The 18903-nt window shown below is 42.3% G+C and overlaps 1 protein-coding gene across 2 annotated transcripts in view; it reads right to left on the bottom strand.

Moving 5' to 3' along the window:
- The window catches only part of Atg4c (autophagy related 4C cysteine peptidase), a 72239-nt gene that overhangs the window by 6484 nt on the left and 46852 nt on the right, over window positions 1–18903 (bottom strand). For both annotated transcript variants that reach the window (XM_036177856.1, XM_036177857.1), the window contains exons 8-10: window positions 17568–17646; window positions 16845–16921; window positions 11268–11387 (exon numbers count right to left, since the gene is read on the bottom strand). In XM_036177856.1, coding sequence (XP_036033749.1) covers window positions 11268–11387; window positions 16845–16921; window positions 17568–17646 — 276 coding nt within the window. The remainder of the gene's footprint in view (window positions 1–11267; window positions 11388–16844; window positions 16922–17567; window positions 17647–18903) is intronic.

The raw sequence follows: 18903 nt of genomic DNA, 5'->3' as shown, positions 1-18903 counted from the left end.
AGATAAGGGTGTTGGATCCCCTGGAACTGGAATTACAGATAGCTATACATTGCCATGTGAGTGCTGGGAATTGAATCCAGGTCCTCTGGAATCATGGTCAGTGCTCCTGACCACTGAGTGATCTCTGCAGCCCCAATGATTAATTTATTTTTTTTTTAAAAAAAGATTTATTTACTTATTATGTATACAACACTCTGCCTCCATGTATGCCTGCATGCCAGAAGAGGGCACCAGATCTCATTATTGATGGCTGTGAACCACCATGTGGTTGCTGGGAATTGAACTCAGGACTTCTGGAAGAGCAGTCAGTGCTCTTAACCTCTGAGCCGTCTCCCCAGCCCAATTAATTTCTTAATACTCTCATTTTTTGTGCAATTTTCTGGCCTCAAACAGTAACACTGTCAGGTAATATGTTTGCCAACAAAAAGAGTCCCTTATTTAATAATCATCATCAGTCTGGGAACCATTGAGAGAAAATATAAACAGTCCCCATTACACCGAGTACGGGGCAGTGGAATGGAGGGTGTGCAAGCTCATCCCATAGGCCAAGCAGGTGTGCTGGCAGAACTTATGGAAAGCCACAGGTCTGCTTTGCAGAACATGGAAAGAAGCAGAATAGAGATGCAAAGAGACATCATGAAAAGCAGATCAAACAGGATAAAATGAAATTATTTTCTCAATTTCAAGAAAAATTCCTTAAACAGAGAGAAACTGGACACTCTGTGAAAAGGACATGTGAAGTCAGCCCGTTTGCGGGCTGGCAGCGACATAGTAAACCAGGGCGGACAGACTTCATCAACCATGCACTCAGTCTTGTCTTCAGGACAGTGTTAAAGACAGCACTGTTCTTATCTTCACTACTGAGAGACTGATGTACAAGGATGGAAAAGGCATGTCCACAGAGGCACAGCATATCAGAGAGGGAAAGAGCATGTCCACGGATGCACAGCAGACGGTGAGGTCCGGGGATGATGGGGGAGGAAACGGGGATTGCTTTTGTGCCTCTGAAGTCTTATGAGTTAGTATGCTTTGAGCTTTGACACTGAATGGGTTGGAAAGGAACTATAAAGGTATGAATGACAAGTTACCAGCACAGCCCTAACCACATTTTTTACTTAATATGTTATTATTTTAGAGGAATGGGTATTTTGCTTGTATCTGCTCACTACATTCATGCAATAGCCATGTGGCCAGAAGACAGCATCAGATCCCTTGGAACTAGAGTGACAGAGGGCTGTGAGCCACTACACGGCTGCTAGGAATCAAACCCAGGTCCTCTTCAAGAGCAGCGAGTGCTCTTAACCACTGAACCACTTCTCCAGCCCCTTGATTACATTTTATATAAAATCACTAGGGCAGCTGTGTTGACAACAGACTCTAGTGCTGTGGGATAGTGGTTTGGTACACTGGTTTAATTAAACACTGACTGGCCAGTAGCCAGGCAGGAAGTATAGGTGGGATAAGCAGACAAGGAGAATTCTGGGAAGAGGAAAACTGCTGAGGCAGGAGACGCCATCCAGGGAGCACAGGTCATGGCACACAGGTAAAGCCACAGAACACACGGTGACATATAGATCAGCAGAAATGGGCTGAGTTTCAATGTAAGAGCCAGTCAGTGGTAGGCCTGAGCTAATGGCTGAGCAGTTTTAACTGATACAAGCCTCTGTGTGCTTACTTGGGTCTGAGCTGCTGCGGACCAGGCGGGACACAGGAACACTTCTGGCTACACTGTAGGTGTAACAAGGTGACTGTTGAGAAACTAGAGCAAACTTTCAAGGAGGATGCCGAGAGGGGCCAGAAGTTACCACTCAGAGTACACGTTGAGAGACGACAGGCGCTTCCTATGCTTCAGACATAGGGCATGAGGTGAAGAAGGATCCAGTTTGAGGGCAAGGCCCATAAAAATGGCATTGCTGATTTATACAGGAACCAAGTTCTTTCTCATTTGCCATGCCTTACTTTAGTACTTTTGTAATTTACTTTAGTGTCCATATTCCTTTGGATGGATATTAGATAAAATGTAACAGGCCTCTTTCTATACATAGAACTTGTGGCAAAATTCTAGTGAATAAAAAAAAATAAAAATAATTTTATGATTTTTTAAAATTGATCTTTTTATTTTATAGCAAGTCATAGAGCTTAAAAAATAGCTAAATGACACTTTATAAATATCATTGTTAGGAGAGCCTGATAAAAGAGTGTGTGTCAAAATAACTCTACCACTAAGAGCAACCCTGAGGAATGAATGAAATAGATAAAAGGCCTGATGGAAAGCTGCTGCAAGCAAAGGAGGTGAGCACATCTCACGGAGTGAAAACCCTAACGAGGCAGAGCAGATCATACCAGAGGCCAGAAAACAAGGGGAGAAATGTCACAAACACAGAGCCCTGTGTCCCATGAAAATACCTCCAGGACAATTCATTTCTGAAGCCACTAGATGGGGCCGGGCAAAGCAGGCTTCCACGCCACGGTGGGAGACGTCTCTCTGGAGTACTAAGTACAATGATGCAGTAGACATCACCTGAAGTGATGGAAGCTAGCTAGCTACCAGCAAAACACAAAATGAAATCATAGGCCAGCCCCTAAAATTCAGTAAGAATACAGTATTCTGTGTCACCTGCTGTAGTACACCTGACAAATGTGGAGGACCTGAAAATCCTGAGGGAACAAGCTGTAAAATTATCAAAAAATGTCCTGTATTTGTTTTGGTTTTGCGTTTGTTTTAGGCAAGTCTAGTCATCTTTAAAAGTACAAGATCATGTGAGAGGCAAGGAAGACGGTGAACGTCTAAGATTAAAGCAGATTCAAGATACACAGCTGTCACACACTGCTATCAGCTAGTCCCTCAACTACACCAGGTAAGTAGTAAAAGCGGTCCCTTCTGAAGCTCAGACGCCAATGTGATAAACAATGTCACTTCCCTGGTTTTGACAGCTAAACTGAACTTAGGCAGGAGAATGTCCTTGTTTGTAAGAACTGCACACTCAATTATTCAAGCATAATGGGGCATTATGCTCGCAATTACTCTCAAATGGCTCCGGAGCAAAGTTAACTGTATTATATTTTCAACTCTTCTTTAAAATTTCAAACTGTTTCTTTAACATGGAGGCAAAATAAAGCCGTAAACAAAAGCACTATTTTTTTTCATCACAAACAGTGCTAAAAGAAATAACCATGAAAACAATTAAGTAAGACAGACCCCGGACGAAAGCAGCATGAGCCGTGAAGGAACCGAGGCATCAGAAGAGGTGACGCTCACTACAACACAAGGGATTCAGAATCCTACAAGATCCAAGTTGTGGACAGCAAAGCACAGAATGTAAGGCAGGAAATATTAGAGAGACGAGACCGCAGTTCTAATCATGTAATTGTAAATGACTCAGCTGGGCCAGGCGAGGTAGTGCAGGCCTGAAGTCCCAACACTTGTGATGCAGAGAGAGGCAAGGGGATCAGGAAAGTGGGCCATGGAGATGGCTCAGTGGGTAAAGGGGACCCTGCCAGGGCTGACAGCTGAGTTAGATGGTGGGAATCCACAGGGTGGAAGGAGGGGACTGACTCCTACAAGTTGTCTTCTGACCTACACATGTATACACACACACCACACACCACACACACACACACTGCACACACACACTGCACACATACACACACACTGCACACTACACACACTGCACACACTGCACACTACACACACACACTGCACACTACACACACACACACTGCTCACTGCACACTACACACACACTGCACACACACACCACACACATACACACACACTGCACACTACACACACACTGCACACTACACACTACACACACTGCACACTACACACACACACCACACACCACACACACACACACACACACTGCACACTACACACACACACCACACACCACACACACACACACACTGCACACTACACACACACACCACACACATACACACACACACCACACACATACACTGAACACTACACACACACCACACACCACACACACACACACACACACTGCACACTACACACACACACACACACCACACACACACCACACACCACACACACACACACACACACACTGCACACTACACACACACACACACATACACACACACTGCACACTACACACACTGCACACTACACACTACACACACTGCACACTACACACACACACTGCACACTACACACACACACACTGCTCACTGCACACTACACACACACTGCACACTACACACACACTGCACACTACACACACATACCACACACACACCACACACACACTGCACACTACACACACTCACCACACACACACACTGCACACCACACACTGCATACTACACACACACCACACACTGCACACTACACACACACACCACACACATACACACACACACACACTGCACACTACACACACACACCACACACATACACACACACTGCACACTACACACACACACACACACATACACACACACTGCACACTACACACACTGCACACTACACACTACACACACTGCACACTACACACACACACTGCACACTACACACACACACACTGCTCACTGCACACTACACACACACTGCACACTACACACACACTGCACACTACACACACATACCACACACACACCACACACACACTGCACACTACACACACTCACCACACACACACACTGCACACCACACACTGCATACTACACACACACCACACACTGCACACTACACACACACACCACACACACACACACACACACACACTGCACACTACACACACACACCACACACATACACACACACTGCACACTACACACACACACTGCACACTACACACACACACACTGCTCACTGCACACACACACTGCACACTACACACACACACACTGCTCACTGCACACTACACACACACTGCACACTACACACACACTGAACACTACACACACATACCACACACACACCACACACACACTGCACACTACACACACTCACCACACACACACACTGCACACCACACACTGCATACTACACACACACCACACACACACACACTGCACACTACACACACACTGCACACTACACACACACACACCACACACACACTGCACACTACACACACACACACACACTGCACACTACACACACACCACACATACACACACACACTGCACACTACACACACACTGCATACAACACACACACACCACACACAAACACATACACACACATACCACACACACACACCACACACACACACACACACACACCGCACACACATGTAAAGGCACACAAATGATAATTGAGATAATTTTTAAAAATAGAATCAGTCCAGCCTCAGCTACATAGTTTTCAAGGCTTTATATAGGTTTCTATATATTCAGTCTCTCCAGGGACTGAAGAGATGGCTTGGTGTTGACAGCACCTGTTGCTCTTCCGGAGGACCCAGGTTTGATTCCCAGCACCCACATGGTGGCTCATAACCATCCGTAACTCCAGTTCCAGAGGATCTGATGCCACTCTTCTGACCTCCCCGGGCACTATGAACATCAATGGGACACAGACATCACGCAGGTAAAACATTCACCCACAAAATAAAACAAATAAATCTAATAAAACTCTTAAATCAACCAATAGAAAAATTTTAATCAACCAGTAGATTCTATTGAAGAGTAAGGCCTAATAATCATAAATTTGCACATAATTACTGATATCACCACAAAATATATAAAACAAAGAGCAATAAAATATAAAGAAGAAGCAGAGAATTCCATAACCCACACTCTTACTCAGCTGTGAGGCCTGGCAGCAGGCCCTGACCCACTGAGTCATCTTGATGCCCACACTCCTGAACCTCTTGCTCCTCCATCTACACGACTCATCACTGTGACAAAGAACTGGAAGAAGCAGGGTCCAGACTGGCCTGGGCTCCCAGTTTCAGGGTGCAGGCCACTGTGGCAGGGAAGGCGTGGAGGTAGGAACAGCTCTACTCCCCGTGGCAAAGGCAAAAAGGACTGGGACCACAAACAGGACCAGGCTCTAACTCCAAAGGCCTACCCCAGTGAAGCCTCCCCACTAGCCAGGTCTCATCTCCTAAAGTTTCTACAGCCTCTGCCATTAATACCATCACCAGCCGAGAATCAGGTGTTCAAACACGTGAGCCTGTGAGGAAGATCTCAGATTCCAACCACGGCAATCACCTATCTTTCCATAAATTAAAAAGCAGGTAGGAAAATAAAGGACATAAGAAGTGTAAGGGAGGGAAGGAAGAGGAAAGACAGAAAGACTAGAGGCAGAGCTGAAGGCAGCTACTCCTGGGATGCCAGCAGCTGCTGTGTATGCATTCCAGCAAACCTGACTGTGCAAAAGAAACTGGTGTTAAATTCCTCTGCCAGGACGTGAAGAGGAAAAGCTAGGTTAGATCAGTGGGTGTAGCTACATGGGTTCGGCAGCTTTGACAAGTTCAGAAGGGCATTCGAGTACTTCTTGACGCGGTGACCGACCGTATCAATGGCCCGCTTCCCCTCTAGTCCTCTAGACCTGCGTCTGTTCTCTCTTTTCCTGATCTAAGTCTGAGTGCCTGCTTGATTCTTCACAGACCTTCTCAAACCAAGTCCTTCCTCTCCAACCTAACACCTTCGGGTCTCAGCCAGGAATCCTGGAAAGGGGCGTTACAAATCAATGAAAAGAGACTACACTTGATAAGTGATACCAGGATAACCATTTACCCATATGGGGAAAACATGGAAGTTTCTAAGAATATATAGAACAGAAGCATGAAAGTTCTGGAAGAAATCAGTATGCTTATAATCTTTGGTTAACAAATGTTTTGGTTGATACTATATATTTAAAAAATAATTATTTGGTATCTTAAAATTAAAGGTATCAGTGAGTTTGAGGCCAGTCTAGTCTACAAAGTGAGTTCCAAGAAAGGCACCAAAGCTATACAGAGAAACCCTGTCTCGAAAAAAAAAAAAAATCATTACCAAGTAAAATATATTTACTATATGTACCTAGCAGAATATATTTACCAAATATAAAGCCATCAAAGTAGTCTTGTCCAGATTTACAAAGCCTTTCCTCATAAGTAAGTAGCCCTAATGAAAAATAGAGAAAGAAAGGAGCCAGAAATCACAGAAGAGGAACTAAATGGACCAGTAGACCCCATAAGATGCTTAATCTCACTACCAATCAGAGAAATATAAACTAAAACTCCAAACAGATACTTATTGGTGGAAGTATTAAGGCAACTCCACGTAGTTAAAAGGGAGGTTTATTTCGTGGGCTAACTGACAAGTGAAGGGATAGGTTACAGGATCCGGGAAAGGTGTAGTGCGTCCAGCAGTGTGCTCTGGAGAACTCCGCTCGGTCTACCTCCACTGTCCAGGATCCAGGAACCAAGAGAGCCGGCACATCCAGATCTCGGGTCTTAAGGGCTCCTGTCTCGGCCCTGCCTCGTAGGCGTGACAATTACCAGAAGCTTCAATGGGGATAGTATTTCCAGGTCAAAGCTGGAACAGCTACCCCTACAGATACTACCTCTACCCAGTAGAGTGATTGAAATTTTAGTCAGATAGATTCACTTGTTGTCACACAAGGTGTGGGGAATTCTTGCATATTGCTCCTTAGGATCACTTTGGACAACACTGGACAGCATGTGGTAAACACAGAACCATGCATCTCTATGCCCAGCATTTCTGCACTGATGCACAGAATATGTCTAATGCAATCCTAAAAGAATTAGATATACACAAGAATATTTTTTAGGGCCAGGCGGTGGTGGCATACACCCTTAATCCCAGCACTTGGGAAGCAGAGGCAAGGGAATCTCTATGAGTTCAGACTGGCCTGGTCTACAAAAGTGAGTTCCAGGACAGCCAGAACTGCTACACAGAAAAACCTTGTCTCAGGAAGACAGAGGGAAAAAAAGGATATTCTTTAAAATACCGTTTGTGGGCTAGAGAGGTGGCTTCGAACCTAAAGCAGTTGCAGAGGACTTGAGTTCAATTCTCAGAGCCCCATGGCTGCTCACACCATCTGTAACTCCATTCCAGGGGACCTGATGCCCTCTCTGGCCTTCGCAGGCACCGTGTTGCATGTGATATACTTAAATTCTTGTAGATAAAACACTCATGCACATGAAAATAAATAACTCTTTAAAAAAAATAAAAATAGAATATTATTTGTAACTCAAAACTGAAATAAGCACCCGGGCAGTGGTACACACCTTTGATCCCAGCAGTCCAGAGGCAGAGGAGACAGATCTCTGTGAGTCTGGGGCCAGTCTAGTGTGTTCTACAGAGCAAGTTCGAGGACAGCCAGGGCTATACAAGGAAATGCTGTCTCAAAAACAAAATAAAACAAACAAACAAAACAAAAACTGAAATAAGCAAATGACCATCGACAAAAGAAAGACTGAGAAATGTAATAACATACCAAGTAATAAATGATGTCTGTAGCTGTATGAAGCGGGTGGGACAGACTGATCCAATATGGAAGTCACCAGCAACAAGTAAGGACAGGAATGCAACTGAGGAAAGCCACGGACATTGGATTTGCAATTACAGCATACGTGTAATTTTTCAAAAGCTCAGTGGGAGAATACCGGCATTTTTCCTCATACATCTATATGCCCGAAGTTTAAATTTTAATGTCATAAGATCCATTATTAATGTGCGGCTTCAGCCTGACATTCTCGCTTCTCTGCAATATTATGTCAGTGTACTTCTCGAGTGTCGCTCACCCTGCCCTGTTTCCTAGCACGGCTTCCTAAGCCGCAGACGTTCAGACACGGCTTCCCTGCTTTGCGATGTGCGTTACCTCTACTGTGATTAATGAACACTTTCCTTTCCACCATTTATGACTTCAACAGTTCTGGGGAAATCATGTTTACTACACCTACCATGTTGTCTACTATGAAGAGAAATAGATATATGTATTGAATGTTTGTCCTTAGTGACACCTGGAGATATCAAGTATCGCGTGCCCTGGGTTAGCTCACAAGTAGTTCTCCAATTCCGGTGTAAAAGATGGCTTTGTCAGAAACTGAAATCTCCAGACCACACTCTTGGGGGCTCTGGCTCAGGTCGTCAGGGGACAGAAAGTCTGTCCTTGGTGTACTCCTTCAGAGTGGGCCCCTTTCTGGGTACGCCCCACAACTGCTTCTCTTGGCCTGCCCTCTGACTATTCCCTTGGCTTCAAGCACGCCCCCTCTCACCAAGCAATGGGAGTTCTGCGTGCGCTTCCAAGCTCCACTTAAATATCACCACCACAATAAAATACTTGGACTTGGATGTGCCATCTCTCTGGGTTCAACCTGCTTCCTTCCCCATCAATTTATTTCTGGTTTCATATGAATGCTTATCATATTCAACGCAATATATGTCTGCTGTCATGTCCCCTTCTCCTTAAGCATAAATGTTACTCAAGGCCAGAAGCTTTATGATTTATTCAAACCAGGATTTCCATCTTGGTCACTTTATGTTTGTAAACAGTAGCTATGTACATACCAGACAGAATGCAGTCCATACAATAACTAGCTTAATAATTTCTATTAACATTTTTCCAATCACACAGCAAAAGGAGACTATTCACCCACAGAACATTACAAATTAAACATGACTCTCCAGGCTGCCTAGCTTCATTTTCAAAATGACAAAACAGAAAACAAGTCCTATTAGAAAAGAAATAAGAAAACAATTAGGTTGACTAAAAATACCAAATTCTGGTTGGGGCTGGGGGTGTGCTTAACCTAGAACTGCCCAAGCAAAAGCAACTGACAGAGTGAGGCTTTGATACAGCTCAAAAGCACTATCTTAAGAAAGCAGGGAACTGGCTCTTAAAAATTCTCGGAACTTCCAGAAGACACTGCAGCATAGTTTCCCTTTGCCTTAACACTGCACATTGCCCTGATACATCAGCAATAATTCTAATTGCTTTTCTGATGAAGAAAACCATAGTAACTATTCTTATTCAGAAAGATCAATATATAACTGCTCTGTAAATGCTTCGCTTTGCCATAGGAGTAGACTGTGCTCTGTGCTCCCATTTCAAACACACTTACTGATCCAAACAGAAAGTAAGCTAATAAAAACAGAGAAACACACCTTTATGTGGGAAATACTCATCAATATAAACATCTATCACTGCATTGCCTGAATTTATATATTTTAGCACATATATGGTATTTTACAAGCACAAAGGATTAGCAAACCAAAACATACACTGTCACTTCTGATTTCAAGGAAGGAAGCAATGGGAACTCCATGTTCTGCTCTGTTCACTGGCCTCCCTGTTGCCAGGGAGAGTGAGAAGTGAGGACTGTGGGCAGGATGGAGGAAGGTCTCGCTGATCTCACTTTCTCCTCACTCATTTCTCAGTCACATCCTGTTAAATTTCCTGTTCTTCCTGGCAAGTCAAGTAAACTAAAATTCTCATTTGAGATTTTGTACTTAATATTTTGATGCTGTTTTTACATTGCTGATCTAAAATGTTAAGCTACTATATGTCTACTTTCCTGAATGAATAAATTCAAAGGGACGTTAGACAGTAAGAAAATCCCTATTACATCTGAGCACAAGTTCTGAGTGCCTCACGGTGACTCCAGTGTTATCCTGACTTACCACAAAAGGACAGTCCATGTAACTACTGGTAAAGACACCCATCCAGGTGCTCTGGCCTCTTGGGCAGCTAATCTTTTTTCTTTCCTAAAGTACTAAATATAGGAGGCATTAAAGATCCGTATACGTTCCAGCTGTGCTCACACACCAAAAACATGCACCAGTTTAAATGTAAAAAGTAGCTGAGTAACTCCTTCAAAGAGCAATTAAGTAGAACAGACCAGACAAGACACAGTTACTAAAAGGTAACAACACATTTCGTTTGATAAAGCAGTTCTAAGAAATGCAAAAATATCATTTCTCTTTAAACATATATAAATAAAAGAAGCACTTGTAGTAAAAAGAAATGAAATTTGACTTGATCAAATTCTTCATTAATTTTTTCTTCTACCCCTAAGGGAGTGCCCTTTAAAATCCTCTTAAATAGGATGTAACCTGCTTGTCCAGGGCCAGAGTTGGCAGGATTTTTATTTCAACACTGCCACCTAGTGGACAACACTTTCACTAGTCACTGGAACCTTGTATCAAACACTGGCTCCCCAGAGTTAGTAACATTCAAGGAAGAAATTTCCAAACATGTAACAGTTTGCACGTTTATTGTTATAAACTCTAACTCAGGTAATTTACAAACATTATACACCAGGCTTTTAATACAGTACCTTAGTGATTTCTTCAGACGCTCGTTCAAAGTCCTGGACGTTTCGACAGTAAAATCCTATTGTACAACTAGGATCCATTTTCCGAAATGACATCTTTTTAGGAGAAGGACAGTGGAATGTCTGTAATTTTTAAAATAGTTTGGGATTAATTTACCCTTACTTGATGGACTGAATAAATACTTTTTCTCAAAACTATAAACATATTTTCTAAGAAGCTGATTTTCTCTCTCTCTCTCTCTCTCTCTCTCTCTCTCTCTCTCTCTCTCTCTTTCTCTCTCTCTCTGACAGGGTTTCTCTGTAGCTTTGGAGCCTGACCTGGATTAGCTCTATAGGCCAGGCTTGCCTTGAGCTCACAGAGATACGCCTGCCTCTGCCTCCTGAGTGCTGGAGTTAAAGACCTGTGTCATCACTGCCCGGCTCCTTCCCATCTTTTTAAAGATATAAAACCCAAGAACCAGGATTGTGTACATTTAACCAAACATTCACCCTACATGACCTATGCTGTTTATCAAGCATAAACAAAGCGAACTTCTCAAGTATGGAATGCATTTCTGACACTTGAAGAGAAGAAGGAACACAGATCACCAGAGCTGACATTCATAGTCCAGTCTAGAACCCTGTTAGCTGGCCACGAGACTGAGTTAAGTATATATTATTAGAGATCCTTCATTGTTTATAAATAAATATTCATAGCAGTTTTATCCATATAGCCAAAGCTAAAAATGGACCAAATATCCATAAACAGAGACCGAATCAAAATTTTTATGTTCGGGGGCTGGAGAGATGGCTTGGTAGTTAGGAACACGAGCTACTGTTGCAGAGGACCCAGCACCTACAAGGTGACTCACAATTGCCTGTGACTCCAGTGCCAAGGGATCCAGTGCCCCTTTCTTGCCTCCAGGGGCATTGCACACACGATGCACATACTTATATACCTAATAGAAGTCTTTTTAAAATTTTTAAAAAATTTATGTTCATACCACAGTTACTTGGAATTAAAATGGAACAAATCTCTCATTTGTGGACGTGGATGAATGTTCTTTTTAATCTGGCATGTACACATGGATAAATGAAGGTTCTTTCTAATGCTTAACACTGCTTTATTATTCTTATAACCTAACACACAGACTCACGTAAGTGCCCTAGATTGATATAGTCAACTTCATAGTTTTCTTTGATTTTATTGTTCTTGTTGTTGTTTTGCTTATTTAGTTTCTGAGACAGGCTCTCACTGTGTAAACCTTGGCTGGCCAGGAACTGGCAATGTAGACCAAGTCGGCCTCCAACTCACAGGAATCCACCTGCTTCTGTCTCCTGAGTGTGAAATTATTGGCACAGAATTAAATAACCTTCCAATTTTCTTTTCTACTGTCTTATGTTCTTGTTCATTCCCATAAGAAGCATGTTAAGAGGCAGGAGAAACTCACATGTGAGGGGCTCTGCAAAAAAAAAAAACCATAGATTCTGAGCAGGCCAACTGCGTCTCAGATCCAACATGTCAATCAACATACACCAATGCCTGACTTGCACAAAATGCTTAGCTAACACGCTCTTTAATTAGTGGAGTCCAACCTAGCTACACTGTATCGCTCAGGTTCTAGCCAATACAAGCACTGTCTCATCGGACTTGCCCTAATATAGTTACAACTATTTTATTTTAAAGAGATTAAAAACAGATGTGAAATACAGGAAAGCTAGGTAAACTGTTAGCTGTAATATGGAGGCATGTGGGGGAGGTACAGGCACAGTTCTAGGTCATATTTACGAAAAGGTCTTCTACACACAATATATCTAAAAATAACTATTTGCCCAATTTGTTGAAAACCAGTAACAAGAAATGATTCTTCAGTTTTTACTACCTGATAAGGAAGACAATCAAAAAGTCTGTACAGACTACAGTGATACATGTTTAACTCATCAGTGAATGTGCCCTTCTCTGCACAAAGACCAAAGCTTTTCTAGTATCAGTAACTAGAACAGCATGTGCCTGTTCCACCACAATCACCATAGATGAGAACCACAAACGCTAGACTCTATCTTGTGGTTATCTTGATAGCCACAAAGCACAGATATAAATCTCTGATTTCACCCCAAAGTGAGGCTGCTGTCACTGTTGCTACATGAGGAACAGGACTCAGAAAGGCACTTGAGGTCTCTCTCTAAGCTGAAGTCATGCTGTTTGTCTCTCCCAAGATTTTGAAGTCAAAACATTAATTTAAATTCCTAATCACTTCGATTTATTGCAAAATAGGTTCACCTTTTAAATATTTTCTGAAGCGGTGTTGTTAGGCCATGTCCATTTTGTGATAATTCTTTTTTTTTTTTTTTTTGAGCTGAGGACCAAACGCAGGGCCTTGTGCTTGCTAGGCAAGTGCTTTACCACTGAGCTAAATCCCCAACCCCTTTAAGTTATGCATGTATGATTTAATTTTAAAATTTGGGTGTCTGGTAATAGCAGCCTCTAGCTCATATGCACATTTTAGGGAATAATAACTATGGGTATTTTCTTTTGTGACAATGAAATATATTTCTGGGGGAAAAAAGAGTCAACTCTTATTTATTTCATTTTTAATGCATCATTTATTCATTGCCTGAACAAATAATTATTAGGCACCTATTAAATGCCAGACATGATTAGATGTTTGATTATGGAATTCATTTCTTAAAGGAGATACTGTGGGTTTACACTCTTTATAGATGTGTTAAGAATGGTAATTATTTGGTATAATGGATTTTATTACCTAAACATCTAAACAATACCAGAACAGCTGTTTTCAGGCATGCCTATGCTCTTCTGGAGCTTGAGACAAAGCTTCCAAGTAGTTAGAGGACAGCTTGCTAACCACAGTTCACATGTGTGAGTCATGAAGAGTGCCCTTCCCTGACAAATCCACTCACTTCCTTGGCCACCTGGCCAAAAACTTTAGTACCACCATTTTTCTTAATTTATCGTGGTGACTGAAACAGTTACCACTGTATGATCCTTCTGGTGTCTCAAATTTGAAATTGGAACAGACTCACATGCCCAGTAACAGCACTTTTCTTACCTTTAAGAACTTAGTATTTGCCAGGAATTGGGGCACATGCCTCTAATCCCAGCACTTGGCAGACAGTGGATCTCTGAGTTCACGGCCAGCCTGATCTACAAAGTAAGTTTTAGGCCAGCCAGGGCTATACAGTGAGACCCCATCTCAAAAAATAAAATAAAAACAGTATTTTTAATAAACAGTCTATAATTCTGGAAGTATATGAAAACAATAAGGACTCATAGTATCTGATTAAGAAACTTTTATTCATTAATAATATATGTAATACTCTTCTGGTTAGCTTTCTGTTGCACGTTATCAGCTGGACCAAAAGAAACTTGGAAAGGAGTTTATTTCAGCTTTCAGGGCACAGTCCATAAAGATGGAAGTCAGTGCAGGAGCTGAAAGCAGAAACCACGGAGGAATGCTGCTCACTGGCTCACTCCCAGCTTCTGCTTGCTAACTTCCACATGCAGTCCAGGACCCCTGCCTAGGGATGGCACCACCCACAGTGGGCTGGGCCCTCCTACATCAATTAGCAATCAGGAAAATGCCCACAAGCGTGCTGGCAAGCCATATGTATAAATGCATGAATACACACATGTCATATTCCTCCCATTCCCAACAACTAAAATTCTGTCTTATTGAAGCCACTGACACTGAAAACCTGCACCTCAACCTGTACTCATCGCAAAGACCCCAGATCCTCTCATTCTCTTCTGGTTTCTCACAGTAATTTTACTTTTTCTCTAAGGCTGCTAAACTGCTCTTCTGAACCCCACTGTCCCCCTGAAAATCACACCATGGTGCTTTATACATTAAAAGTTGCCCTCAGGAAGGTGTGATGGTGCACACCTTTAATCCTCTCCCTGAGCAAGGGCAGAGGCGAGCAGACCTCCAGGAGCCTAAGCCCAATCTGATCTACACAGCAAGTTCCAGGCCAGCCAGGGCTACACAGTGAAACCTTCACTCAAAAACCTTAATGAGGATGACCCAAGATGAGGAAGATCCTCTTCCCCTCATATAGAATTCTACTCAATCACACGTGCTAAGTCAACAATTTATCCTAACATATTCATGAGATAGTATCACAAAGAGGAAAATTAATATAGAGACATAACCAAAGCATTTGGAGATACAAGAGCTCAAGAGAGGCCTACAGACTTTCATCCAGAAAACTCAATAAATGACAGTTCAGAAAGAAGTGGGCCTAATTCAATTTCAAAATGTTAAAAGTTCAACTCCAAAAATGTAAGAAATCAACATCTAAGAATAATAGCAAAGGATATATTTAAATATTTTCTTTAATCTTCACATGCAGATATTCTATTTAAAATTTCCCAATCCTGTTAGATTTAGGTCACTCAATTAACAATCTCAGGACTACAAGTAACTATTTACATGGAGTTAGAGGGGAAAGGTCTGCACTGTGAATTTATCCATCCATAAAAAAAAGTCTACAAATGTGATTTTAACAACCTAGGAAGGAGGCTTTAGACCATGCCTGTTATCCACTGTCTGCACAGTTTCAGCAGCATATACAGGAGACACCAAAGCAAGGATGCTTGGGAATGCAAGCTTAAAATCTCCACTTGATATGACAAAAGCGGAAAGTGAAATTTGGGGGTTAGAGATGTAGGTCAGTGGTAGAGCTCTTGCCTAGCAACGGTGAGGCCTCAGCCAGCTTAAGCCCAGCTGCCCAGCAGACCTCCTAAGGTTTACTACAGTTCACATGCAATTCTGTGAAAGGAGGAACATAGCTGAGGTATTAACTTACACAAGAGGCTAGGGTGTTTTACAATGTATTTTTCTAAACCAGACTTTAATCTTGCAGTTTGTTTACATATTTACCCCTTGTAATACTATTAAGAATTAACATTAGCTCAAAGGACACTTTTAAAACACAACATTTCACACATTTTCCATTGACCCTATCAGTTACAATCAGTCCCTTGCCATACGTGATCAAATCAATCTAATCTGCAAAAGCATCAACTAGGAAAAACCAAGTAAAATGATATAGTAGTTATCAGTCTCACTTAGGAACGCAAACATTTCTGACTTATAATATTGGATAACAAAATGGCCACCTATAGGAAAAGTAGAATCTATAAAAATGAGCTTCAGTGATTGCTAGGAATCCAAATGAGCACCAGAAAATGTAGGAGGGACGGGGCAGAGGCTCCGGCTGCTGGGCTTTTCTTTGGGGAACCATCTTTTTGTCTCCTCCCCGTCCAGGACAGACCTAACACTATAGAGTCTTCTGTTTATGCACTGCTTAGCTAGCTGGCTACAAAAATCCTTGGAGACTTGATCATTTACTTCAGTACACTCAGGATCTAACAAGTCAGAGAGGGATATAAATGAGGAAGGCAGGAAATCACAAATTAAAATTCAGCATCCCAACACTCAGCCTCTGACCAGCGCTGACTGGTTTTATAAACTAGCAAATACTGCCTTGTGATTGTTACACTAGAAAGGCCTGGCTCCCTAGCACACCTCCAAACATCAGTCTGCTTCAGATGGGAAGGAAGCAATCCATGTACAGTACCTCAAGAGGGAAATCCTTTATGCTGACATCCACAAAGGACTGGCAGTAATGAGGATCCATGTAAATCAAACTGTCATCTACAAGGACAAAACAGAAGACAAGTAATTCAAAAAACACCTTATTATGACACTGCTTACAATCCAATTTCTATGTAGAGCAGCTAAAAAGTCTAGGTGGAACAGCCTGCCAGCCTGATACTGACGGAAACACAGGTCTGTGCAGCATAGATTAACTTTGCATAATCAAATATGCTTGTATAAGCAGAATTTTATAAAGTGATGAGACTGTCATTTAATTTTTGGTGATAAAATTACTTTCACAAACACACAATTATATTCTACAGTTTGCATATGAAAAATGCATTGCCTTCTTTGTTCTGACAGCAAGAACATATTGCTTGTCATTTCCTCATCAACGAACACCACTAAAAAAACGGTCAAAAGTAAATATGTAAATAGCAACTGCCAGAACGCGGCAGCGGTGTCTTCTGGAATTCAGGGAAGCCAATAAATTAGGCTTTGTTTATGCAGAACCAGAAATTAAGTATACATTTTAAGGAATCCAGTTATGTTGTGGACCAATGACAAGTGAGCAGTGGAGGAAGGCCTGACAGCCATCTGAGGTCCTCACCGGGCTCTTAACCATCTGCTTCCCAAACAAGCTCATGTTAACCTTCCCCTTTTAAAAGAAAACAATAAAGAAATATCATGCTTAGTCACTAACCTTGAAAGCCAGCAAAGTAATACGACTGTTTAGGTTTGCCGCCAATAATACCTACACAATATTCAAGGCTTAAGACACCCTGTCAGAGGAAATGAACAGATTTAGGTCTGGTGACAATCTGCGACAGCAGAGTCTGTGCTGCTGATTTTAGAAGCACCCCAACTTCTCACCAACAGTTACTACTGTTTAACACTGGCTCTGTGTCCTGGAATCTACTCAGTGTTAATTCACAGCATGTTGTTCAACAACACAGACAGGCCACAATGTGCCACAGAGAAAACAACGCAAGGCACTAGTTCTTCTCTTAATGAGTATGCTCTTCCATCTAGAGCTGTGCTTCTCAACTTGTGGTTGAGACCCCTTTGGGAATCAAATGACCCTTTCACCTTTGCCTAAGACCATTCTGCATGCCAGGTATTTATATTATGGTTCATAACAGTAGCAAAATTACAGTTGTGAAGTAGCAACAAAAACAATTTTATGGTTGGGGAGGGTCACCACTGCATGGGGAACTGCATTAAAGGGTCTCAGCATTAGGAAGGCTGGGAACATGTGATCTAGAGGATTAAAAAAAAAAAAAAAAAAGAACTCAGCACCCACCTTAACACTGTACAGCTCACAACTGTTTATTGCAATGCAAAAGCTGTTATACATTCATCAGAAACCATACTTGGAGGTGAATGTAGATATATACAATCCTAGTAGTCAAGAGGCTGAGGCAGGATTGACAGGTCAAAGCTAGCCTGGGCTACAAGGCAAAACTGTTGTCTCAAACAACAACAAACCAAACACCCATAATTTGGATCTCGGATTTTGATCTTTCCTGAGTTAATAATATAAAAATGTGGTATAATCTTTTGAGGCCAGGTAGTGGCAGCGAGTGACCGCAGCTTCCCATCAGCCCAGCAACCATAGGGGTAAACAATAGACAGCTGTGAAGCTCTATCCTCTGAGCATGACACAGCCTTACGGACCAGCTGTGATCACTGGACTGCCACCCTCCCGAGCCCCTAATAACATTCCCCAGCAGAAGGCAGAGGGAAGGTCAGCACACTCTTGCTTGAGATTCTAGCCACTTAGTCCTTCCTGGTCCCTCCAGACCCATCTCCCAGCTGTTAGAGTGCACAGTGGGTGAAAGGCTGACTGGAAATGGACTCTGGTAAAGTCACCGTGCATGCTAAAGTAAGAATTTGTCATGACAAAGCTGTCCAACACTCCATGCATCTGTAAAGAACCCAAGTAATTTACTTAGCAAACGAATGCATTCCTCACATCCTCTCAGGACCTGTTAGGCAGGTTCCCAACTTATAGACAGAGAGAATATAGAAACATCACC

The sequence above is a fragment of the Onychomys torridus genome, chromosome 2 (genome assembly GCF_903995425.1).
Source record: "Onychomys torridus chromosome 2, mOncTor1.1, whole genome shotgun sequence".
Lineage (NCBI taxonomy): Eukaryota > Metazoa > Chordata > Mammalia > Rodentia > Cricetidae > Onychomys > Onychomys torridus.
This window is presented reverse-complemented; position numbering and strand designations above follow the sequence as displayed.